Here is a 25,096-nt window from a genome sequence, read left to right on the forward strand (position 1 = left end):
AGCAGTGCTTGGAGCAGTGCTTGGAGCAGTGCTTGGAGCAGTGCTTGGAGCAGTGCTTGGAGCAACGCTGCTGGCTCTCCGCGTGCTGCGCACTGATGCCTGTGCCTTATTTCCCCCCTGGCTTCTCTGCGTGGCTGTGACTCTACACCTAGCAGGTCCCGTACCTGGGCACGGCCCCAGCTTCCCTGCTTCCTGGGCTGTCCCGGTGCCTTTGGCTCTGCAGCGAGGCCTGGCAAGGGTTAATGCAGAAACCCCACGCCCCCTTTGACGGAGTCGGACCAGCCTCGCCAAATTTGAAAGGCATCCGGGGCTGAGTGTGCGCCCTGGGCGCGAGGAGCAGCTCCGGCCGCGGCCCCCCGGTGCGAGCGGCAGCCGGGTCCCGCTCCGCAGCGGCACTCGCGCATCCCCCGGAGAGCCGCACCGGCGGCCCCGGGACTCCCCGTTCCCCGGCTTCGGGGCCACCTCCCTCCTTGAGGGCTCCCAACCCACGTGGGGAGGCGGGGGGGCCTTGCGCTTTGTGCTGAGTGAGAAGAAGGGGGGTGTGCAAGGAAAACCTCGTGCCCGCAAAAATGCGGTTTGCGCTCTTCTTGTCCTGGTGCTGCTGCCTGCATGGATGTGCGCTAGGGACTGGCTTCCTCTACCAATTCCCGACGTCAACCCTGCAGCACAACTACCCCGAGCAGAGCTCGGGCTCCCCGGGCAGCGGCTTCACCAGTCGCCGGTGAGTAAGATGGGGAGTCAGCGGGACGGTGAAATCGTAGCAGAAATGCTCCCCATCCCTGCCTGTGCTTACCTTGTGGTCCCCATGAGTATCCTCATGGGCAGCAGCATGGATGGTGCAGGGAGCCGTGCAGGGCTGCCCGGGGACTCCAGACCTACCTGAGGCTGAGTCCTTCCAGCTCTGGTGGTCCCTCCAGAGCTGATGGAGACAAGGAGCTGAGCTCTGGTTCCCCCCCCCCCCCCAAACCCTTCCCTTCTTGCCCACCCCAGCTTTTTGGGGTTGGGAACTTTGTCCTGCCAGAGTCAGGATGTCACTGTACTGTGCAGAGCCGTGGTTTTAAAGCCTCTGGAGCTGCAGTGTTGGGGATGCCAGCACAAGGAACTGTTACAGCCCCTGGCTGTGAGGAAAACTTGTTTAGCTCAACAAAGGAGACCTTAATTATAGATACTGCTTCAAGAGTTGCAGTTTTTGGATAGCTGCTTAGTACCAAACCTCCCACCCGCCCCAAGCCTGTTCCCATAAACTTAATGTAAATCAATTTTGATTTACTGCATCTTGCTGCTTCAATAGAACAAACAACTCCGGCTCCCCTCCCTCCTCTGTTTTCTCTGGGTATTTCTCTAGAGGTGAAACAGCTGTTCAGATGAATGAGCTGCACTGTGTAAAGTAAGACAGTGGCTTAACCTGATTCCAGTTGTTCTTGAATTTCATGATTTTTTTTTTCCAGTGATTCCCTGAAATGGGCATTTAGGAATTTAATATTCAGGACTCATCTGTTTTGTCTGTACCCCTCCCCGTTCCCCCCACGCTAATACATAGAGTGCAGGATGGATATGGGGCAGGAGGATGTGGGGCAGCGCAGCTTGTTGGGGCTGGGATAAGGCAGCTACCTGGCGGGTCTGCAAAGCTGCGTCCTGAAGCACAAGAGCTGCTGCTCTCCTGCTCTGCTCTGTGGTTCCTGCATATGGTGCCTATTTTGCCAAGATGGGGGTGGTTTTGTTTGCTGGCCTGTCAGCCAGGCCTCAGTCTATAGGGGGTGTGATGTTAAACTAGAGTAACTGTCAAAGGGTTTGAAACAGCAGAAAATTATAGGAGAGTAATGGGATAAACCTATCCCAGATGGCTGTATTCCAAGGAACCCCCTTCCCAGAGCATGAGTTACAATGAGAACCACATGTTGCTTGTCTTACATATCTATTAGCCTGCAGATCTTTGTTCGGAGCTACCACGCTTACATGAGCATGCACTGCCTCTCCGCTCGCCTTGCCAGAGACCTTCCCTGCGTCGCACGTGGACATAGCTTTCCCCTGGGCAGGTATTTGGGTAGCTGACGCTTCGTCAGGGGATTAGAACCCTCTGCAAGTCTATAAAGTGCTGTATAAAACTGTCTGAAGTGAATTTAAACAGTGATGTAAAAGCTGGTAGAATGGTTGTCCAGTGAAGCTTGGCCATGTGAGAATCTTGGATTCTGGCTTAAAACAGGAGGAAATGTTTAAAAAAAAAAAAAGCTGAAGAGAGGGAAAAATCGCTTTGAAATAAAGGTTCAAGTGCTTAATCAAATATCACACGTTGAAGCAATCTTGATATGTTTAGAATTTCCCACTGGATGATGCTGGAAAATATTTGACAAAAAAACCCTCTTCATTTCCTGGTGGGAAAATCTGTGTGGGAAAACTTTACCCAGTGAGGAAGGATGTTGCCCTTTGGGGGAAGCCTGCTGCAGGGCGCAGCCACAGGTTGAAGTTGCTTTGCTCTTCTGGATTTAATATGGTGCTGAATGCAGAATATAGGTTTTTTTGCTCTGAAATGGGACATTGATCTGCATGAATGTCAAGCACTTCTCAGGACTGCAACTGCTAGTTGTTTCCCGCCCAAGTATTTTCCTGCCTTTTCTCCCATCTAAACTGAGGATCTTAACAGCAGCGAATTAGGTTAAGCGATGGCAGCCACATCCACATAGCATCTGCATCCAAATAGTGTCTGCTCTCCATACCCTGAAGACATTGTAGTGGATGGGTAGGTGATTGCTGTTCATGGCACTGTATAACCAATCCCACTTCCCAACGTGTGCTGTATGCAGTGACATGGCATTATTCCCCCCTGTCTTCTGCCTAGTGCAAGCAGGCTGGAGCTTTGAGAACTGCTGCTGTGGCTCTGCGTGTGCAGATGTGGCTCTGCAGCTCATGTCGCTTCTTGCTCCAAAATGCAACCTGCGTTTGTGAATGACTCTGCTCTCAGTCAGCATGGGAGGACGTGATAGAGCTGTCTGGAAATCTGCTAACATTTTTTTTTTTCACTAACTTGTCACAAAAATTGTATTTTCCTAAGGGAGAGGAGGGGGAAAAAAGTTGATGGAGTATTTTCTTAGTAGTGAACAATTCCAAGCTCAGTAGTTAATTTAGTCCTTGGTGTCTGGGATTTGAAGGGGAGGGGAAGGGAAACATAACTCATATCCCTAACAGTGAAATTCTACTCTTAAAAAAAGAAGGAAAAAATTAAAAAAGAAACACTTTATTCAAATCGTAGCTTCTGATTGGTTTTAGTGATAGACCTAAGAAACTTCAGTCATCTTTGCATGTGCTATGAATGCTCTGAACTCCTCTAGGGTCTGTTTGAGCAATGCTGACTGCAGTTCACACCACAGTGTTGGTGGGTATTGGCTCTGCAATAGCAGCCTTGCTGTTTTGGTTGAAATTAGTGTTCAGGACAGATTTTTAACTGTCTGTCATGTTAAGGCTCTGAGATTGGGAAGCATCCTACCCAAAGCATCCTACCCAAAGACTTCCTAGTGTTTTCCTGACAGTTGTCTGTTAGTTCTGACTCTCCCAGGGAAAGATGGTTTGAATGTGATCTCAGCCCCAAATTTTGAAGTTCTTGTGGTCTTCAAGTGGGTGTGGGATATAAAGCTAGTTGTATTGGAGCAATGTGGTTTCCTTTGTTTCTCCCCAGAGGCTGTTGCTTTGAGTCATTCCTCCATCACCCAATAACAGAATCACGAAATGGTTGAGGTCGAAAAGACTCTTAGAGATCATCTAGTCCAACCTCCCTGGCACAGGGTGGCATCCAGGCAGGTTTTGAAGATCTCCGGGGAAGGAGACTCCACAAACTCTCTAGGTCTACAGCTCTTCATTGCTGGGGATCTCCAGTGCTTGCTGGGCTGTGTAGGGGTGTCCAGCAAACAAACCTGTGTCGTGCTGAGCCCTCTGCACTAATTCTGCTTTGAAGTGCCCTACCCAGGTAACCAAGAGGTCACAAGGTCTTAAGCTCCTCACCAAGCCTTTCAACTCCCCTGTGTTTGTTTCCTGCCTTCTTGAGCCACATGATCTTCATCTAACTTGGGAGGTTCAGAGCTGCAGTTTTGTAACACAATTAAAACAGGGTGTAAGGGCCTAGCAATGCTGGAATGGCTTTGAAATACCAGGCATGACTTTAGTTACTGCACTGGGCTGTATTTGTTTAGGAAATCTCCTACTGTCTTGGCTTTCCAGCTGTTTGTGTGAATTGCTTCCTGTCATGTATGTCTCCTTTCCAGCTCGAGAAAGGAAAAGGTAGCGGTGAAGCAAAGGAGTGGGTGGCGATGAACTCGTGCTGTCTCTGGATAAATTAACTAAAGTGTCTCCTTCAATAATCCTTAATTGTTTGTTTTCTCCAAGCTGAGCTTGTTAGTGTTTCAAGCCCCGAATGAAACACAAGATTAGAAACTTAACAGCTCTGCTTGGCAGAGTAGTTCTGTGACACTTGGATCACAATCTGCTTAGGTCTCTGTTTTATCCACTCAGGCTGTGTCTTGATAAAGGGAGGAAAAAATCAAGGATATCCTTTGGGTTTGTAGCTAAAATGACTGTCAAAAAATGGGTCCTTCTGGGTTTACTGAATAAGAATAATAGACTGACTCTCAGGCTCCCTCTGGGTTTAGATCTCTAGCTTCTCTGCATCTTGAAGCAGCATTTGTTGTTGCTGTTGTAAAAGGGGGACTCACTGCCCTGTGGGGTAATGTTGAAATTCATTGGTCTTCATTTCTGCAGCAACCCAAAGCTCTTGGTGACTTTTACTTGGAGAGATGTAGACAGTGCTTAACTCTGCTTTCACGGAGGCAGAAGGTTTATTTTGAGGCTTTAAGCTTGAAGCTAGACCATGCCAGCCGGCATATTGCAAAAAGATTCTAATAAGAATCAAAACTGAAAAAAAAAAAAATTTAAATGTTAGTAATGGGGATATCATCCTAAAAATTTTCAATTTGTTATATAACTAAATAGTATTAAGATTCTTATTTAATGTTTATGAACATATTGGGGCACTGATCTCTAGACAGAGTTTTGAAGTGTCCCTATAGAAAGGGAAGAGAGTAGGAACTGAGGAATTGTTCTTAATTGCTTTTGTTCCTCTTTTCTTTTCTGGAAGGAAACAATTATTTATGGACTTGCAATTTATTGCACTGAATAGTTGAACCTAAGATGTTTTGGCTTGTTTGGCATCTTTAATGCCTTACCACCCCAAGAATGACCAGAAGTGTAAGTAGTGTGCTTGGGTGAAAGTGTAACCTGTGCTGATTTAGACCTGGGTATTTGAAAACGGCTGTAGCTGTTTCCTTTTTCAGAGGAAGGGTCAGTAGAAGCTATTTCAGATCCAAGACACTTTTAGCAATGGGGAGATCACAGGTCTTTCAAAGAGCAGGAGGGGGAAAAACTGATCCTCTCCTCTCTTGCAAGGGCTTTTCACTGAGGAGCCCACAGGATGGATCCTATGGAGAGAAATGTTTGAAGCAGCTTTGTGATGTTTAATGTCTGAGATAAAGACATCTTGGCCCCATTTATCACCACCCTCTGAGCTCTGCCATCCAGCTGGTTCTCAATCCACCTCACTGTCCATTCACCCAACCTACACTTTCGTAGCTTTTCTGTGAGGATATTTTGGGAGATAGTGTTCAAAGCCTTGCTGAAGTCAAGGCAGACAACATCCACGGCTTTCCTATCGACCATCCAGCCAGTCCTCCCATTGTAAAAGGCTATCGGGTTCGTCAAACATGACTTCCTTTTGGTGAATCCATGCTGACTACTCCTGACCGCCTTCTTTTTCTTCACATACCTAGAGATGGTCTCTAGGATCAGCTGCTCCATCACCTTTCCAGGGACGGAGGTGAGGCTGAGCAGCCTGTAGTTTCCCAGCTCCTCCCTCTTGCCTTTTTGAAGACTGAAGTGACGTTGGTTTCCTCCAGTCTTCCAGCACCTCCCCTGCTCTCCATGGCCTCTCGAAGATGATAAAGAGTGGCTGAGCAGTAAGTGGCTGTGCCTGGGGTCTATCACCATCTGCTCGTTCCCCCAGGACTAGGCCTATTCGGCAGTTCAGAAGTGTGGTGCTGGGAACTCTCAGCTTGGGCTGAGATGCTGCTGCTTCTCATGAAGAGGTTTGAGGTTCGTAGGCTGCTGGGCCACTGGATGACATAATGTCTCCAAGCCATTGGCCTGATGCTGCAGTGCTGGCTGGGGTGGGGTAGCCCTCAACGGAAGGGCAGACACTGCTTTCTGCTGTGTTCTGCTTAGCCCTTATTAAACTCAGATGTTTCCAAGCCTTCCTCCAGGCTTTCATTATTACTGTAAACACAGCACAGGACAATGAGCTTTTTCAGATCCTCATTTGAGGCAGCACTGGGTGACAGATCTGCTGGGGTCTGCTTGTGCATGTGTGTAGGGGGAGATCTTTAACCCTCCAACGTAAGGGAGGTTCTGCTAACGTTTTCCCCAGGGAAGATGACCCTTTTTCTTCTGATGCCACTTCTCTGCCCTTTGGTTTGCTTGGGTCCTGGGCCTTTCTTATTGTTAAGGGATAAGAAGGAGATATCTCAAAAGGAATAAGAAGCTCTGATAGGAACAGTATCTTAGATGCTTCCTACCTTGCTCCCATTAAGTCCACTTTGTACATTGCAAGCTATCATATCCCCGTCAAGTGCTGTTTATGAATTCTTTGTGCCATCAAATACAAAACCATTAGCTTTGAGGTGTAACCAGGTTATTTCTAACCTTCTCATACAACAGTCCTTGAAGAATTATATATCTCTGGTAATTCTCCTTATGAATCTAAAACCGCTGTCTATTTAATATCCTTCTCTTTTGGACTGAGAAACTCTTGGCCCTGCAGGTTACTAGAGCTGCTTTGTGTGTGGTATACGGCTCGGGGAGAGCTGCCTTCCTACAGGATTTCTCAGGATTTTTGTAAGATTACGTGTGTGACTTTTCTTGGGACATTTTTGCATCCGACTGTAATCTCGTGTGCCCTCTTACAAACTGAGCTAAAGATTCTGGCTCCAGTATGTGGGGAGGTATGCTAGATGTCAGGAAGATCGCTACCATTTCAGTGCTGTCCTGGCCACCGAATGCCGGATTTTGCTGGGGATATGGGCTATTCTGAGGCACTTGAAGGTGGGCTGCTCTGTGCTAGGTGCTTGAAATCAAGCTCTTTGAGGCCCTGGCTTGGTTTGAACTGCACTTCCTGAGTTTCAGGGGAGGTATGGAGACCTTTTGTCACTTGATATCCCACATCCCTGGGAAAACATTGATTTAATTAATGCTCGTTGTAGCTTTGAGGGTTTTTTTTTTGTATGCTGCTTTTAATGAACTTTAGGCTAAAATGGCAGGGATCCTGAGAACTGAGCTGTCAGCTTGGCTCTGTCATTGCCACTAGCAGTACAGGATAGAGAAAATCTGATATTTTAAGCTTCAGTATTTCAGCATGGCAAACTCCACTAACCTAAACACACTTGGGGAGAGTCGCATTCGCTGGTAAGTCCAATCTCTGAATCTTGTTAAAGGGACATTCCTGCCAGAACTGCATTGGCCATGACAACAGTGACCAGCTAGGCAAGTGACCCTGGTTTTTCTGCTTGGCAAAGGAATTGTGATTCTGAGGAGTCCAGATTCTTGTGCAGCTTAAAATGATCTGGATTTAGTTGCTTTTAATTATCAGCTGGCTGATTCATAAGGCTTTGTTTTTTCCATCCTCTCCCTGAACAAATGGACTGTTCTCTCGAACACTCAGCCTATATTCTGTAGAACAGCATGAAGTCTGGGAATTGAGACTTGTAAGTTCTCTCTGACCTTTTTTTTTTTTCTTTTTTTTTCTTTTTTTCTCCTCTCTTCCCCCAAATAAAATGGAACCAGTAATACTTCCCTTTGTGGAAGGGAAGACTCTGGGGAGTACTTTGAGGGTGTGGTTAGATCTGAGATGGAAAGCTGCAAAATCCAGGGTATTGTATGTGTATATACGCACAAGTTTATAATAAATCTATGAATGATAATACTTGGCATTCATATAAACTTCCACTGTTGCAGAATAGAGATCAGCGTATTGCTTATTTCCTCTCGGAGCGGGGAGGCCTGGAATTAGTCCTTGGGAGTCAGTCCTTGACCCTGGCAGAGAAGGATTTGGTGAGGAGAGCGGGCTGAGACGGCAGGAGTGAAGCAGAGTGGTGGGTAGAGTGGTGGCACTGGCTGTGTTCCTCTCCCCTTGGGCATGGAACAGCCTAGGAAAGGCTGCACGGGGCTGTGTGTCCATGGAAGCAGCACTGATCTGTGGGCACGCGATGAAAAAAACTCATTTCTATGGCACAAAACTAGCCTTTGAGTAAAGGCCGATCCTGGTCTGATGCTGCTGAGTTCCTCCATTCCCACACAGCATCTGATATGTAGTAGAAGAGTAAAAATGGGAAGTGGACTCTGTAGGATGTTACAGCACATGGTTTAATGCTGCTGTAAATCAGCGTAACCTGCAGCAAATATATTGTCTCCCTGCAGTGTATTTCAGGATGCAGCACTGAGCCAAGTAGTTTAAACTATCACACAATAAAAGACTGTCTCCTGGGCTGCTGTTACTGGAAGTCACTAATGTGTATCACAAATGATACAAAAATTTTGGATTACGGAGTTGTAGGAATTCCTAGGCTGTAGGCCTGTGGATAAGATTTGAATGACTGCACACTGCAAGCAGAAATAATAAGATCCTACTTTGCCAAGCCCTAGAAAAATACTTGATTCCTGATAGGGTAGTTACAGGTCTGATAAAACCTCTTCAAAATCTCTGCAGCAAAAAAAACATTGGAAACTTAGAGCAAGAACTGCAGCAACATACTCATTTTCTTGGGTAAGGTCCTCTGAATAAGTGAGGCTCTCTGATTATATCCATCAGTCCCTGCTAAGTGGTTACTGGCATCTCAACTAGAAGGTTTTCAAAGCAGCATCTTAGAATGACCTTAGAATTTTGCTGAAATTAAACTTTTGGCTCCCAGGTACATTTTGGAGGAGTTGTTCCTTAATCCTTGGGAAGGTAAGGGGCTGGGAAGGGAGGGGAGAGGGAAGCAGTGGGAATGAGAGGAATTGTCCCAATTTGTGAGCTGAATCTGGACTGGCTTGTGCCACATGCTTCAGCTGGCCTGTGCTGTGGCTGGACCTTGAACTCACCTTGTGTCACAGGTTCTAACTGTCTCTTTTCAAAGAAGAGTTTTATCCTTTGTGCTCTTTTCCTTCGTGCTAATCTGTTCAGCCTTGAAAAATTCTATGTTACAGAGAAATCTATAAATTTCAGGGGGGAGAATATTGTCTGTCTTTAATGTCTTTGCCTTTAATTTTGCCACAAAAAAACTCCCCACTTCACCTCTTTTTGTGAGGGATTTTGCCCTGTTTGATAGTTCCCCATGGAATAGTGCAAGATTTTTTTCTGGCCAGCTGTCAGTCTATCTCCTTCGGACCCCCTGCTGTCATCTCTCTGGCTCCATGCTGCTTTCTCCCTTTGGTTTCTCACATGTGTACACGGGAATGTTTCACAGCAGTGTTATCATTCCTAAAGAATCTACTGTGCGTGCACAGGCTACGAGGGGTTTTCTTTTGCCTGTTATTACTTGGCCGAATCAAACCCGTTTTCCACCTGGATACCAAAATGTAGCTCTTATCCCTCAAGACCATCTCCCTTCCAAATAGAGACTTCCAAAGCACTGAGGCACTAAAGCAGTTTCTTAAATTTCTCAAGAATTTTTTAATAATAGAGAAAGGTGTTAGTGTTTCTGGTCAGGCAAGAAGGACTCTCTCTTCTCCCCATGAACAAACTAGGTTGCAGCAAGGTTTAAGGAAGGAAAATGAATAATTGTTTTTGGCCAAAAATAGTGTGGAGACTGCTTCCAAAATGGTGAAAGCTTAGAAAGCTGGATGAAATAGCAAAATAACCGTTTTAATTGAAAAAAAGGCAAGTACAGCACTGTTTCTAGATGTCTTCAAATGTTCTGTCTGTCGGTGTTTAAGTGCAGTGGGCTGTGGGCGATTTAAACATAGACCATCTGTTTAAGAGTGAGCTTAAAAGTGATGAGACAATACAGAGTTTTCACTAGCAGGGGTTTGGGACTACTGTGCGCCGAAGAGTTGATCTCCAGCAAATGCTGTGGAGATACCCCCGTGGCTGTGGCTAGAGGCTTATAAAGGGCTTTGTTAGTGTACTACAGTAAAAAATTATTTTTTGGAAAGTTTTAGGTGCTTGAGTAAAAATTTATTAATCTCAAAGCTAATGAGACAGCAGCCTGCCTTAGTTTGCTGTCTCTGATCTCCCAACGTGCACTTGACTCAATACTGAGTATTGCAAAGGGTAAACTGAGCTCTCTGTTCACACAACACATCTTGGTTTTGATGTTCCTGCTTCCCTACACATGAAACTTCCTTGGGTGTGACTGGAACAATAAGATTGTTTTCCAAATTTTTTTATTGCAGTAACGCCTGGGACGGCCTTGTGCCAGCCATGGCAGAGCTGGCATAAAAGGTTTTCATCTTAAACAGCAAATTAACACACAGCCTCTGGGCTTTGTTTTCCAATCTGATTAGCACTTTGAATGCTCACTGCAGAGATTTTGCAGGATTTTGGTTTTGTTGAAGTGGGCTCAAAATGACACTGTTTGGGATCTGTGAACTGGGCAAGTAGGAGTTGGGCTCCTTGATCCTGCACAGTGAAACTGTGCAATGCTGAGGAAAAACACATCTCCATCTCGCCAAAGACTGTGCTTCTGCTGTGCATGCAACTTTTGTGCTGCTAAATGCTGTAAGTTTGGCATCGGAAAGCTGAATTTGAGGCATTAAATGTGCTCAAATCTAGGGCCATGTAAGTAAAAAAGCCAACCCCCCCCCCCCCCAAAAAAAAAAAAAAAAGGGGTCTTTTTGGGCTGTCTGATGCATGCAAATGCAGACCCTGTGTTGCTAGTCCTTGCCTTGCAGGAGATGCTGGAATCAAGCTAATTCAGTCTGCAAATGCAGGAGACTGACTTAGCAGCTGCTGTGTTGGTGACTGTGTGAAGTGCTGTCTTTGCTGAATTTTGTCATGATTTATTGTAGCAAGTGAACTTGGAGATAACTCAACGTAGTGACTTGAAAGATGATGAAGACCTTCTTGCAGCAAGAGCATTCATAATACATAGGGCAGTTTTATAGAGTTGCTGACTCCTGATAGTTTTTTTGTTTTTTTTATGCTTTTCTCTACCCAGATTTTCTGAGGATAAATTGATACGTGTTGATGTCCTGTCTTTCTACTCGCCGCTTGTCTGCTGTGTTGTTATTTCAAGGTTGGGGAGCCTAATTCTGGGTGAATTTATGTTGGGGTAAGATTAGAGTGCAGTGAGAGTACTTTATAAAATTAATCATGTACTCTAATGAAAATCATTGCTGAAGTCTTGGCTGCAGCAGTACTAGATCTGGCTTTCAGACTGGGACAGAGAGTCATATGGTAAATAAGTCCTTTTAGAAGCCTGGGTATATTTTGAACAAATAGTTGGTGATCCACATCCCAGCTTAATGCTTAATGCTCAAGGTCTTACTTCCTTTTCTTACCTGTATTCCTCCCTCAGGGTCAGGTTTTCTAGGAATGACTAAATCATACTGTGTACGTCTGAAATGTGGAGGTGGGAGACCCGTCTACAGCTGAGTCTTCGATGTTTCAACTCATGTTCTTCCTTTGAAAGGCTGTAATTCAGGGAGGCTTTATATTGCACATACTTGGTTATAATTATACATGATTTCCATGCTGCATGTATGCAGAATGTCAAATTCTATTAGGTCAGTCTAACTTAACAAAGATTCTGTGAATATTTTTGTAGGTTTTCTCTTTCCATCTGTCCACTGGAAACCACCATCTTCCCATTGACCGCAATGGTCGCGAGGGAGGGAGCAGCACTGGCGTTCAGGGCTGAGAAGGATGCATGTAAAAGCAAAGGACTTCAAAGAAGCAGCCCCCCTTCCCCCTTATTTCTGAGCATGCTGTCATGCACTAACTTTTTATTTTCAAGGTGAAGATAATTATGGTTCAGGCCAACCATATTTATTGTTTGATTCAGTCGGAACATGGCACCAGAAAATGCAAAGGAGCTGGATGGTGGGGGAAAAAACAGAGGGACTGTTAGAAACTTTCCTTGGTCCCTCTCCTCCTTCTCCATGTGTATGCCTTAATAGGTACATGGGCAGCAAGCTGTGTGTATTGAAGATGATAAATCTTATAAATTCAGCCTTCTGGTGCTACCTGCCTGTTGGACCGTAAACCCTTGGGTGTCTATGTTAGTTCTGTGGTGATGTGCAGGGTGGATCTACTCTAAAAATGAATCAAGCTTATGTAATAGAGCATTGCTGGTGCCTGCAGGGCCCCTGCCTCATTAGTTACAGCAGCTGGAAGGTGCCTGTGAATGAGGTGGAGGGTTGGAAGAAGCAGAGGGATGGTCTCATGGCTGAGGAAGTTGAATGTTGCCCTGGAGAACCGTGTCTCTGACAGAGCTGCACCCGTGCCCCGGCTATCCCGTTTCTAGGCTTTCAATAATTGTAGTAGGGAAAGTTTCTCCCTTAACCCCTATAACTTCAGTGACTGCAGAAGGATAAGGCTAAACTTTGTGCAGTTTCCTATTGATTAAAGTTAGCTCTTCCCTGGAGGGAAGGTCAGCCATGCACACAACAAGGCGAGGAGAGCACAGTTGAATGCGTTTGGCTGCAAAAGCTGCTGAACATTAAAGCTGTTGTGCAGACTGAAGTACATTTTCCTCCTAAGGTAAAGATTCCTCTAGGATAAAACTCTGTCCAGCAGTGTCTGATAATTCACTTTGTATGGGAGAATTTAAGGCTATTATTGGCAACCAGATGTTTGAAGTGTGCTGAAGGGATTGGCCATGGGGAAGGGTTATGCGATTGGGAGGTACCTAGATAAATTGTCCCATCAGACTTAGCTAGGCAGAACTTATTTTTATGGTCCTTTTTTTTTTTTTTTTTTGCAAACTGTTACTGGGAGGCAGAAAAACTGGAGTTCCTTCAACTCTTTGTCTGACTGACACAGCAGAGTGGGAGACCTGGAACTTGTCTTGTTTCTATTCATGCCTCTGGCTCTCTGCTGCTTCAAATGGCTGCTGCTGGCTGCCTTCAGAAACGTCAGCAATCTTCCAGTTTTATTCATTTCCCCAAATGAATGGGCTGCTATAAAGATTTTCTCCTCTTTTTTTCACAGGAGTCAGGCTAACCTCCATTAATGACTGAAGTGCTTGGATTCGGTGGGAATAAGGCATGCGTAAAACATCAATATTGACAGGATTTCTGTGGCTTTTTGTGTCTTCTGACTGGGAGACCACTTAGCTTTGTAACAGAAGAGCAGACTCTGCTTTACACTTGATTCTGCTGTCATATATCTGTGCACTGTCCTGTTCCTCCTTCTTCTCCCTCCTCCTCCCCATGTAGTCTTTTATGGAATCCTTAGAAATGGTCCATTGAGCTACAGACCAGTGACCTGAATCAAACCCTGATCTTTGAACATCTGAAGTTTGTGGAAACTGGTAGCTGTGATTGAATTTTGCAGCTGGCTCCAAACAACTGAATTGTGGCCCTGGATTCCCCAAACGTGGCTACTTGGGGAGAGCTCCGTTATAGCTGTGAACACGAGAACGACCAGGTCCTAGCGGTACAGAAGATAAAACTAATGACAACCAACTGAAGTAGCTGGTAAACTTGGCTCGGATGAGAGCCAAAGCACGTTCTGGGAGGTGTGTATTTGTGAATAAGAAAGGAATAGTATGGGATTATGTAGAACTGGATTCTTCGGGAAGAGATACCCCAGAGAGAGCCTGGCAGCCTTTCAGTTTGAGGTTTCTTGGCATGCCCAGGGCAACTTCTACTCCTGGCCTCGCTGGAATGTATAAATGTCTGACACCAGCTAGCCAGGGGCTCCAGCACACAACGTATGGCTTGGTGTTCTGGCACGGTGAGTGGGATGCTGTGCTATTTACACAGAGAAAAGGGCATAGTTTGCTTTCATTAAGCCGGAACAGCAACTTTTTCCCAGTCAAAGTTGGTGACCTTCTGATTTTATTGAAATTCCTCTGTAGGATTGCAGGGAAACTGATAGCTCGAGTGAAAAATGTTACGAGGAAACTCAGGGAAATATATCTAGCTATCAAAACACTCCTACTGTTTTCTATGCCCTAAATGTTGTTCTCTGCTAAGTATAACACACAGTGTGTTATCCTTGTGGAAACAGAGATAATTCAGTGCAGTTGTTTACACAGCTCAGAGCTTTAGGGTGGATCACAAGCATCAGAAATGCCAGCCTTATTGAGAGACATCTTTGGTATTTATTGGGAGTGGGAAGAGTTAGTTCATGCCCAAGCACATGCAACAGGTGCTGATGAAGCGACCCTGTGCCTAAAGCTTTTTTTCTTCTTTTTGTCTCCAGAAACACACCTGCTTTTCTCTTCTTTTTTTTTCTCCTCTCTCTCACGTGAAATCTCCACTTGAGTTAGCTCTACCACAATGTAAGTGCAGATTCTAGTGCCAGTAAGTGTTCAGATTCTAACTTGAAGGATGGTCTCTGCAAAAAGCCCAGCACTTTGTGCTGGTGGGAGTATAATAGCGCTGCAAGGATGCCATTATCTGCAGCCATCTCCATATCCTTCACTGGGATGAGCATGAGAGCTCCTGTGTGTGGTAGGTGCTGCCTGCTGTAGGTCTGTCCTTAAGAGGGCATGGCAGCAGGTCAGTTTTGTGAGCAAAGCTGAGCTGCGCTCTCCCTGCGAGAAGTGATTAGGCAAGAATGTCACTGCTTTCACTTCCAAGTTGCAGCCTCTTCATTAAACAGGCTACTTGCTGAGTCCTGATCAGTTCAACCCCTTGGTTTCTGACATTGTTCTGTTTGAGAACAGTTGTCTGGTGAAATGAAGCCTACCAACAAGCAGTTGGCTTTCATTTTGCAACCATGCTTAGAAGCCCCTTCAGGGAGCCCCCAGGAGCCTGATAACCTTGGATAAAAAGCAGTACTTTAGACTAGGGAGCAAGCAAAAGTTGTTTTGGGGGATGAGGCTGTTGGCTTGTTGCAGTGCTGGCTTTTTAGAAGTACGTATAGTGGAGAATTGGGTTGAGAGATTCACTGCATATAGTTTGGCTCGTGGGTCTAGGAAAAAGCGCTAGGAAAATTAATAAGAAAGAAGGGGGAAACTTGCTCTCCACTGCCTTCCCCTGCATGAAGCAGTTGCTCTAAAGTGATTTGATTGTGCTAGCCAGGAGTTCAGCTTTCATGTGTGAGTATATGGCACTTCTGGAGCTTGCAGTACTTTGTGTGTTTGCTAGCTTTTATTTCTCTGTGCTAAAACCTCATACTTTATCCCTCACAAGCTGTGCAAATGCCTGGAGTCTCCTGGTTTAGACTCACTTTCCTGAACTGTGCGTACAAAGGAGGCCTGTTAGTGGTCCTGTCTACCAAGGAAAGCTTGTAGGGTCCAGGATTTACCTTCTTCCTTGGAACCTGGTCACAGAAGAAGAATGCAGCTTGGGTGTCCCTGAGGGTCAGCTGCTCTGTGAGGTCTGCTTGGTGTGTGCCCCTGGGAAGTTAGTCCTGGGCTCTCCTTGGGATCCAGGTGGTCCCAAGCAATGTGTCACTGGCCTTGGAACTCCCCCCAGCTCAGTATGAGCTCGGAGCTGTGCTCTGCAGAGAACCTCCAAATGAAGGTGAAAAAATGGGGTTGTCACTTCACTTTGAGACTTTTGTAGTAACATTTCTTTGCATCTGTCTGGAATCTGCACAATAAATACTGGATGTCACCTGACATCAACACTTGTTCCCTATGGAACAACATGTCTCCCGTCACAGCTGACAGGAGATCTTTGTCTGTGGCCCTGGACTGCAGTTGTCTAAGTCAGTAGCTCACAGGCTATGGTCTGTAGATCCTCAGTTGCCCATGAAAGTGTTCCAGGAATCAAGTAGGCTGTGAGAGTAAGATGTCTCTTTGGAAATGGCTGGGGAAAATGGGCAAGGGAGACTTGCCTCTTGAAGCCAAGCAGTGGAAGACCAACTCCATGAGGCACTGCAGGGCATTTTGCTAAATATGCTGCTGATGAGCATACTCGAGATCAGTGGGGCCAGCCCTAAAGGAGTTTAGATCACTGCATTTTCAGGTTTGGAATGGAATATTCTCTTTGCAAAAACAATAATATATTCTCTGCCATCATGGACATGGGCCAGCAAAAGTCCTAAACCTTCCTTGCTAGCATCTGTATATAATATAAAGGGTCATTTATAATCTCCGTAAGCCATGATGGGACCTTTCGTCACTTTGTTTGAATCTTGCTTGGGTTTTGGAGACTGTTCTTACTGCCTTTTGGCTTGCAAGGAGAAATCTTGGGGCAGGTCAGTCTGTTGTCTTTCATCTTGGTCCTCGTGCTGTTAAATCTGCAATGAGGGCCATGTTGTGAACCCTCATGCATCTTGCTATTATCTACACTCTGGTTATTCTACCTCTCCTGCTGGCATGCCTGGTAGAAACCCAAGGCCTGAAAGGAGCATTTATAGGAAAGTGCTGCTAATTATGTGCAGCAAAGAGCATGATGTTTTGCAGTGAGAAGTATCTCTTGTTCCTGGGTGGGTACCTTTTGTAATTGAAGTCTTCCCTGTCTTGGGAAAGAAAGAATTTAGCAAAATCTGTGCTTGCATGAGATTCCCCAAAGGTCTCTGTGATTTGACTCTTCTTTGCCCTCCAGATCCATGCAGTGGTTCCCAGAACTCAACTTTTAGCTGCTTTAAGGAGTAGCCTGAGTGCTGAGGTGACAAGTGCTGTTTTATTAGCCTCTGATTAATCCTGCTGAAGAAAGTGGAAGTTGATTCTTATTCCTAGATAGAGCTGAACTATTTCTTCACTATAGTCCTGTTGAGACCTGCCCACCAGATGATAGCTTCAGGCTAGGAAATGGGTTAAACAAGAAGTTTGGGGCAGACTGTCATTTCCTGTAATGATTGCTCCCATTTATTGTGGGCCCCAGATTAGGTCATCTGAGGAAATGAACCCAGGAATGTGTATGTGTGTGTGCTGTTTCCTCCTCACCATGCACACACGCCATGTGCTGGCCTCCAGTATGTGAATTGGGATGTGGGAGCAGCCCTTGCCTCTCGCTGCTGCCCGGGGCTGTCGGGGTGCACAGGCAGCTCTGACTGGAGGCACCTCTGAGTGAAGGTCCAGAGAAGACGTTTCTGTGGTTAGCTACAGTGTTCAGCCATTCCCACAGTTCTTGATACAGGCAACCTGTGCTGTGCTACCTGCCTAGAACCAGGTCTATAGTATTAGGCTCAAGCAGACTGAAAATAGTCCTTGAAGGACCAAGCTGAAAGTGGACCTGGGCAGGGGAAGGTCTGAGGGGAATATCGGTTAGCTTCTTTAACTTGCAATTTGGACTTTCCATTACACATTAACCAGAGCAGATTCCCTCAGGCAAGCGGGACGTGTCTTCAAATGCCACTTCTTCCCCATGCATGCTGTGCTGGAGTGCATAGTTCATCGTTTCATTCCTTTTCCCTCCTTTTTGCCTTCAGGAATGCGAAGCTATCTGGTTTCAGTATCAGCTGTGCCTGGCTTTACTTCTAGCACCATTGCATTTTCTTGGTCTGACACAGAATAGTTTCTTCTTTCAGGGAAGCGGGAGAGTGCATCTCGGACAAGTCCATCCAAGTCAGGATTGGAGTGGAACAGTATCAGTGTGGGACAATCCAGCCGAACACAATGGAAACGGAGCCTTTTTTCCAAATGAATCTTTGTCATGGGAGAAGGTCAGGGTGCGCATATATATATATGCGCAAGCTATGTGACAGTTAAGGCATATTGTATATAAATATTCAGTCTATTTGGATTTCATTGACTAGCTGGAAGAATGTTCTTGATGTGAGAGCAAGTCTTCAAATAGTTGATGAATATGCTCGGATTTAGAATTTTTGGTAACTTTATTCTCAGTTTGTCAGTATCCAGGTCTGTTGCTGGTGTGCATAATATGGCACCACTTTTTCTCCTGTGGTTGGACCAATTCTTTGTTGCATGTTGAGAAGCTTGGCTTTAAATAATTTTGGGACGAATGCTTTTGCCGTTATCCTGTCATGTTCTGTATATGCATGGCTTGCTTTGCCTGACACAAAATGATTTTGTCCTGAGGCTTGTGCAGAAGGGTTGTGCAGTCCCTCAGACTCTGTGCTAACATGTGAGTTACCCCATGTATGAACGAGCAGAAGAAACTGGCTACTTGTCCTTTTTCCTGGTAGCTTTTCCTTTCATAGTCATATGGATATTCCCTATGGCACGAGTAACTGCTGGAGCAGTCCCTAGTGCCTGATTGCAGTATGCGTGCACTTGAAATTTAAAACAAAAGCTATCTCACTTCCCATCTCTCCTTCTGCCTTTTCCTTTTTGTTCCCTGAACTCTGTACCGAAGCTGTGCTGAGCAGGTTAAGGAATCTGCTATCCTCGTGATTGGAGGCCTTATGGCTGCAGGGAAGGTGGTCAAGGGAAGGCCACGTTCCACCAGGGTGCGGGATGCTTGGCGCTGGTGTGCAGTGCTGGGCAGTCGCTGTGATCTTTAGGGGAGAGGAGGTCCCTTGTTCTGGGTGCTTTTGTGTCATGGGGGCAGAGGAGCAGGCCACTTGCACGGCTAATTCCTGCCCATGCCTTGTGGTAAAGAAGTCTTATTTTCTCCCGTGAGAGAGCATAAGACTCTCTTCCCTCCTTGCCCACACTTTTGTGCCCATTTTGACACTGTCACCTTTCCAGGTTTGTTCAGCATCCAGCTTGTTTCAGCCCTGCTGACAGTGAATATCACCACACCAAAAAGCACGGTTTTCTACCTTGGATGTAGGAGTCTGTAGATGTATGGACTGATACCATAATGAACAGGATGAAATTAAGAACAGTACAATGGGAGCAGATCATCAGGAAATCTGGAGGACTTCCCCCCCCATACACACACCCATGAAGTCCTGTTGTTCATGATAACTAACAGAACTAAATTATGTGCTGTCAATCTCTTCTGAGAGCTGAGCAAGAAGCCTATTTGGATCACTTGTGATTCAGATTGGCAGGAGGCACGAGTCTCTCTGCAGCTCTTGGTTGGGGATGGGGGCAGTCTGGAAAATTAAGACTGAAAGCTGTCTTACTGAAGCAGACATTAAAAACTGTCATCTTTAGTCTTTTAAAATCTTATGTCAGTCTGATGCATGTTGGTGCTGCTTGCTGTGTCCCCGGGACTAACGGTGTCCTTTCTCTCTACAGGCATTGGTGTCACTACACAGTGACCCGGACAGTTTCCTGTCAAGTGCAGAATGGCTCAGAAACTGTGATCCAGAGAGTTTATCAGAGCTGCCGGTGGCCAGGACCTTGTGCCAATCTAGTGAGGTAAAAATCTTACTGTCTTATGTCACACGTACAATTTACGTTTTCACTTACATAGCACATTGCTCTTCCTGGAGAGATTTTTTACAAGCTGTTTCTCAGAATGACAGAGCAAGAATTCTATAGGATCATCCATTTCGGTTTCTCTGCTTTTGAAGACTTTATTGCTACAGGGTCAGTAGTAGAGGTTGGGGTTATGTCACGCAAGAGTTTGGCCTGTAGTTGATGTTTCCCAGTTTCAGAAGCAGTAAAGCCACAGGGAAACCCTTCTCTTTTCTTTCCAGTCAATTGAATAATAAATCCCAGAGCTTATTCCAGTGCATTAGGATTGCTATTTGAAATCTGTTACGTAGGAACTCTTTTATGTGTTCAGCTCCCTTATTTCTCTCCAAGCTGCAGAGTCACATGCTTGGAAAAGATGCCTGGCCTCCCACATGGCCAGGGCTTGCAGCAGGCTGGGTGATTCCACTGCATGCAGGACAGCAGTGATTGCAGACACCACACCAAGGTGCCTTCTCAGGCTTGGGCTGATCACTGCTTAGCATCAGCCATGTGCCACTGGTTTAAAGTGGAGGTAACTTCTCTATAATCCATAGGGAAGCTACATTATGCAATCTATGGCTCATAGGAGTCAGAGGACAGTTAAAATTGTCTGGAGTGAAGATGGTGGTTGTAATAATGTTCTTGATCACCTCGCTGAGAAGGGCTGTGTCTCCTATGGCAGTACCTTCCCAACAATTTCCAATCTCCCTCTTTACCAGGGTAGCTAAGTACTTCAAGATTCTTAAAACCTCAGATGTTAAAATCAGTTTTCAGAACATCCTGATTCTGCAGAGGAAACTTTAGGTTTGCACATGCCTGTTAATCAGGCTGAGCGTGCCAAAAAGTAGGAAAATTACAAAAAGCTTTGTTTTGATTTCTCTTAATGCCTGATTAGCACTTGGTTATAGCTATAAATGGATTATCCTTCTTCAGACACAGTGTAAGGTATAGGGATGAGTCCATTTCATTCCAAGTTGATTGATACCCCTCCTTATTGCCATGAGAGGAGTAGGTGAAAAAAACCCTTGGATTTCTTGGGTTTTGACGGAGTAGGTGGAAAAAACCCTTGGATTTCTTGGGTTTTGACTTCTTTATCAGTCTAAGAGTTCATTCCTCTTTATATCCCAAATCTTACCAAGAAGTCGTGTTGAACTGTGCAACCTGGGACTTGAATAAAAATGAACTGAAGCCTCTGAAGACCTCTGGAATCTTCTTGGACACAAACTGGGATGATTAAATAACACTAACAAAACCATCTCTTGTGTTGAGGAGCTGATGGCGGTCTCTTATAGCAGAGCAGCAGACCTTGGTCATTAACTTCTCTGCAAAGGGCTTGGAAGCCTGCTATTTAAAGGGGCTTTGTGTCCTGGGAAACAAAGAAGTGCAGGTTTGTGGCTCATCCTAACCTCTCCTCTTACTGTGGTTTTGCAGTATTTCTGTGCCAATGCTTGTGGTTTGGGTGACATCCAAGGGAAAGACTTTTCTAATCTCCTATCATCCCTTTTCCCAGGGATGCATTGTATTTCCCATCCCTATTCATTCTAAGGTTTTTTAACAGCTATCTTTTTCTTCTCCTTTTTCCATGTTTCTTTCTCTCCTCTAGCTTTTGAGCTATCGGAGACAGAGGTAATGCTTTGCTAAAGGAGTTTCTTTGTTCCCTTTCTGGAATAACGATCACAAAAGCTTGTGTGGTGGGATATGGTGATGCATGTGACAGCAGACTGTGGTGCCATGTGACATGATTGAGGAAAAACGGTGCTCTGAAGCACAGAGCAGCATTAGAACAAATCAGGGTTAGCAGGCTGGGGCTACTTTGTGTGCTTGACTTGCATGATGCTGAACAGAGCTGAAAACATAAGGACTCTTCCAGGAAATTCAGGGTGGGTGGTAGGCTGTGACAGCTGAGCTCCATGTTTGTCCTGTCTTGAAGTCCCTGCTCTTTTAAGGATTAAAACTATAGCTACTTCCCTGACGTAGAACCACTGCCAAGATTCCAGTCTGGCTCAAGCCACACTCTGCACTTCATAATGAAGCTTGAAAGAGCTTTAACATCTTGGTATTGGCAGAAACATGATTTTGAAATCACGGTGTGGTTGGAGACTAGCTGGCTCCAGCCACTGATAATGGGGATGGAGACTTTCATCTTGGGGTCAAATCTAAGTGTGGTGTTAGGGACAAAGTCATGAACTCTTGACTGTTGGTTTAGGACTTAAGCGTAGCAAGATGTCTTGAGTCCACAGCCAAGAATGGGAGTTGGGAGGCTCAGGTTTTGTTCTTAGGTGTTGCTGGAGCTGTTCTGAGGGGCCCTCAGTGAAATGTTTAAAGCCTCTGTGTTAGATGCACCTAAGAAAAAACACTAAAGACCTTTTTACATCAATGTAGGGCCACATCAAACTCACCAGTGACTGCAGGCTCCTAAATACTGTTGAGTGCGTGAGAGCCAAGCATTAGGTCGGACGAGCTGACTCTCAGTCCCTATTAGACAAGTGGCTGGATTTGAGTTGTCAGTATTAGCAATAAGTGGTGTGCTTTTTGGGAGCTTGGAGGGCAAGGATGCAATGTTCTAGGGAGACCTCAGTATTCCCCATCACTGGGCAATGCCAGTCCAAGTGCCGGCTGCTGCGTGTTCAGGAGGAAGCTTGTGCAGCCCTTTTGTCTGGTTGCTCTAGGAGAAGATGGGCTCTGAGGCAGCTGGCAGAAATAACAGGTCCAACTGTTAGTTTTAGGTTTTAGTTTTTTTAGTTTTCCAAAGGCTGTCTTAACCAAGAGTAAGATATTGCTCTTTGGAATATCCTTACCAATGTCATAGCTGAGCTATCAGATATGTCTGCCTGTGTCTGCTGCTCCATAGATGGATTTTGGATTGGATTCGTGCAGTTTCTAGCTTGATTTTTGGCCATGTGCTTGGGCAGGCCTGGGGCAGTGCTGTGTCTCCTGGTGACTCTCCACGCTACCGGAGGAAACTCTTTTTGGAGGAGTCTGTTGCTCCAGTGCCTGTATTGTGCGTGATGTTGGGGAGAGAAGCCTAAAGCTGAAGCCTGCAACGCTGTAATCCCAAAGCTTCAGCCTTTCCCTGCGTGTGCCAAATTCCTTTGGCTGTTAAATAAGAGCAGGAATTTTGAGAGGAGCTTGCAGAGTACAACTTCTGAGCTTGCTTTTAACTTCATGAATAGCAGCAGTGATTTGTCTGACTATGTACTGGAAAACTCTGATTTGTTGACTTTGAAAGATGGGTGGTTTAAGGCAAAAGCTGAGATTTATTCAACTCACCATCTACTTTGACTTCAGAATCACTACGGTATCTTGTACAGGGTTCGTTGTGTCTGCAGAGAGCTGTCTGGTCTCCAACAAGACTTGTCTTTAAATTGGCCCTGGGGATGCTTTGTCAGCCAGAGCTGACAAATACAGCCTGTGAAAGCTAGACTGTGATGAAGGATGCGGCCCTGCTCAGCGGGGGAAACTGAGGCACAGGGTGGGTGGTTCACTTAGGCTAAAGAAAAAGTTGAGTACCAGATCCTTGATCTTTGCTTTGTCCTGCAAAAGTACTTCAGCAGCAAAGGTTCAATTGCCTCATGAATGTGATCTCTGAGAGGGAATAGAAATAGGTAATTTATAGATGAGCTGTATTTGAATGGGCATATGCAGGGAAGTAAAAGCTCATCTTTTGTCTAAAGGAGCGCTTGTCTGGGGAGTGGACAGTCAAATACATGTGTAATCCTGGAGCTGTTTTTTGTGGAAAAGGGGGCTTTGTACATGAAGGACTTGTAAAGAAAGGAGGACAAACAAATAGTTTTCTTGATGTTTGTAGGAAGTTCCCCCGTTTTGAGGGTAGCAAGCAAGCCCTGGGGAAACTTTCTGATGGCTGAGGGTAAGTTGTTTGGAGAAGGGGCTGAGAAAAGCCAAGGGAAGCTCCTTGGAAGTAAAGGATCTTAGAGTGGAAAAGTGTTGGGAAAGAAAAGAGCCAAGGGAGGGTAAGATCTCAAGGACGAGTCATGTACTGGGCTGACTGTCCAAAAGAGGCACATCTGTGTAGGGTCTGGCTATAATAAATTTTTTAGCATCGTTGTGGAGACCAGACTGCTGGGAGTCTGGACCATATGCAGGAGGGTGTCTCGGTCTAAAACGTTGTCTGATGCACGTAGAAGGAGCAAGGAGAGGACTCGGGGAGTGCAAAAGCTCATGGGAACAGGCGTTGCCTTGTGCCGTGTACTAAAGGAAACGGGTCCACGATGAGCCCTGTACATAGCAGGAGTTGTGGGGAAGAACCAGAACAGCAAGAGAGTGTAAAGAGAAAAACAAGGACTGGAGAATCAGATCCATGGTATGGTAAACACTGCAATTTTTTTTGTGTGTCTGCAGCTGGGAGGGGCAGGGAGCTTGGGGGATAGCTCCAGCCCACGAGACGTGTGATGAATTGGTGGGAGCTCTGCCTTGGCTCAGGCAGTGCAGCCTGCTGACTTCTTGTTTGTGTTAGTTACAGGACTCTCATCAGGCCCACGTACAAAATGTCCTACCGAACTGTGACCACGCTGGAGTGGAGGTGCTGTCCTGGCTTCACAGGGAGCAACTGCGAGGAGGGTAAGTTACCTGGCAATTCATCCTTCCTGCAGAACAAAAGGGGGATGTGTGGATGCACCAGCTGGGCTGAGTGGAGCTTTGTTCCTTAATTTGCCCTGTGACTTTCAAGCATAAGAGCAAATCACCTGTTGTTTCCTTCCCTGTCATAGTTGGACTTTTCAGGCGTAGCGTCTGTTCATAGATGTCTGCTGAGGTGTAGGGTATATGCGTAATTGGCATCCCCATTGCAATACCCTAGAAAATGTGTTTTCTCTTTGTCAATGTGCATCTTCTGCATATCCCACCATTCATCACTGCAGCTGATGACAGAAGGTTCCTGAGTGGCTGCTAGCAAAAGTTAGGCCTGCAAGCTCAAAGTTAGGTCCACAAGTGTGTTCCCCGAGAGCTTTGAATTATGTTAGATACCTCCTGTTCCCCTTCCATCCCTGCCCCTGGCTTACTGGGTACAACAGGCAGATTGCCCAATGCACACGACACGGTTCCAAGTTTGGCATCTGATCTGTGACACAGAGAAAACACAAGGCTTTTTCTAAATCTGGAGAAAAAGAAAATCTTCTCCCTTTCTCAGTGATGGACAAAAAGGGCGTGATGTGCATTTTCCTCGGGGACACTCTCTGGTTTAACTATTGTTTCTGAGGCATACAAACAAGCCCAGCTTTCCCATTGAATTTCAGGTTTAGGCTCTGTGGCATCAGCCAAATCCCCCTCAGGGGAGTGTTCATGACCGGAGACCCCCAGGGAAATGGTGCTTTGAGATTGCTAGCCCTTTGCCAAGGGACCCAGCTGGCTGGTAACGACTCGCTGGGCTAATGACTCGCATCCAGCATCTCCAAGATGCCGCAGTCTTGTAGCTGCGCCTAGGTTTCTTTGTGCTGCCCTATCTTGGTGTTAATTGCACAATTCAGGCAAATCTCTAACGAGGAAATTTTCTTGTTAACGTCAGAAAGAATGATGGTTCCAGACAGCAGCTCCCTTTGGGCTGCTGAGGAAACAATAGCTTCTCAGAAGCTCAAGAAAAGCCTTGAAGAGTGGCAAAGCCACCATAAATCACAATCAGCGGGAGCAAACCCTGC

The 25,096-nt window shown here is 45.8% G+C and overlaps 1 protein-coding gene across 7 annotated transcripts in view; it reads left to right on the plus strand.

Annotated features, from left to right (window-relative positions):
* COL26A1 (collagen type XXVI alpha 1 chain) overlaps window positions 1-25,096 on the plus strand; it is a 135,356-nt gene that overhangs the window by 3,413 nt on the left and 106,847 nt on the right. For 3 of the 7 annotated variants that reach the window (XM_026037000.1, XM_026037003.1, XM_026037004.1), the window contains exons 1-3: window positions 478-721; window positions 19,284-19,406; window positions 23,920-24,023. In XM_026037000.1, coding sequence (XP_025892785.1) covers window positions 570-721; window positions 19,284-19,406; window positions 23,920-24,023 — 379 coding nt within the window. In that variant the 5' untranslated portion in view covers window positions 478-569. Of the gene's footprint in view, window positions 1-477; window positions 722-19,283; window positions 19,407-23,919; window positions 24,024-25,096 lie in introns of those variants that run through there. The other 4 variants (XM_026037002.1, XM_026037005.1, XM_026037006.1 and 1 more) reach the window with 2 other exon arrangements.

The sequence above is a fragment of the Nothoprocta perdicaria genome, unplaced genomic scaffold, assembly GCF_003342845.1.
Source record: "Nothoprocta perdicaria isolate Ctin4 unplaced genomic scaffold, notPer1 scaffold_189, whole genome shotgun sequence".
Classification (NCBI taxonomy): Eukaryota; Metazoa; Chordata; class Aves; order Tinamiformes; family Tinamidae; genus Nothoprocta; species Nothoprocta perdicaria.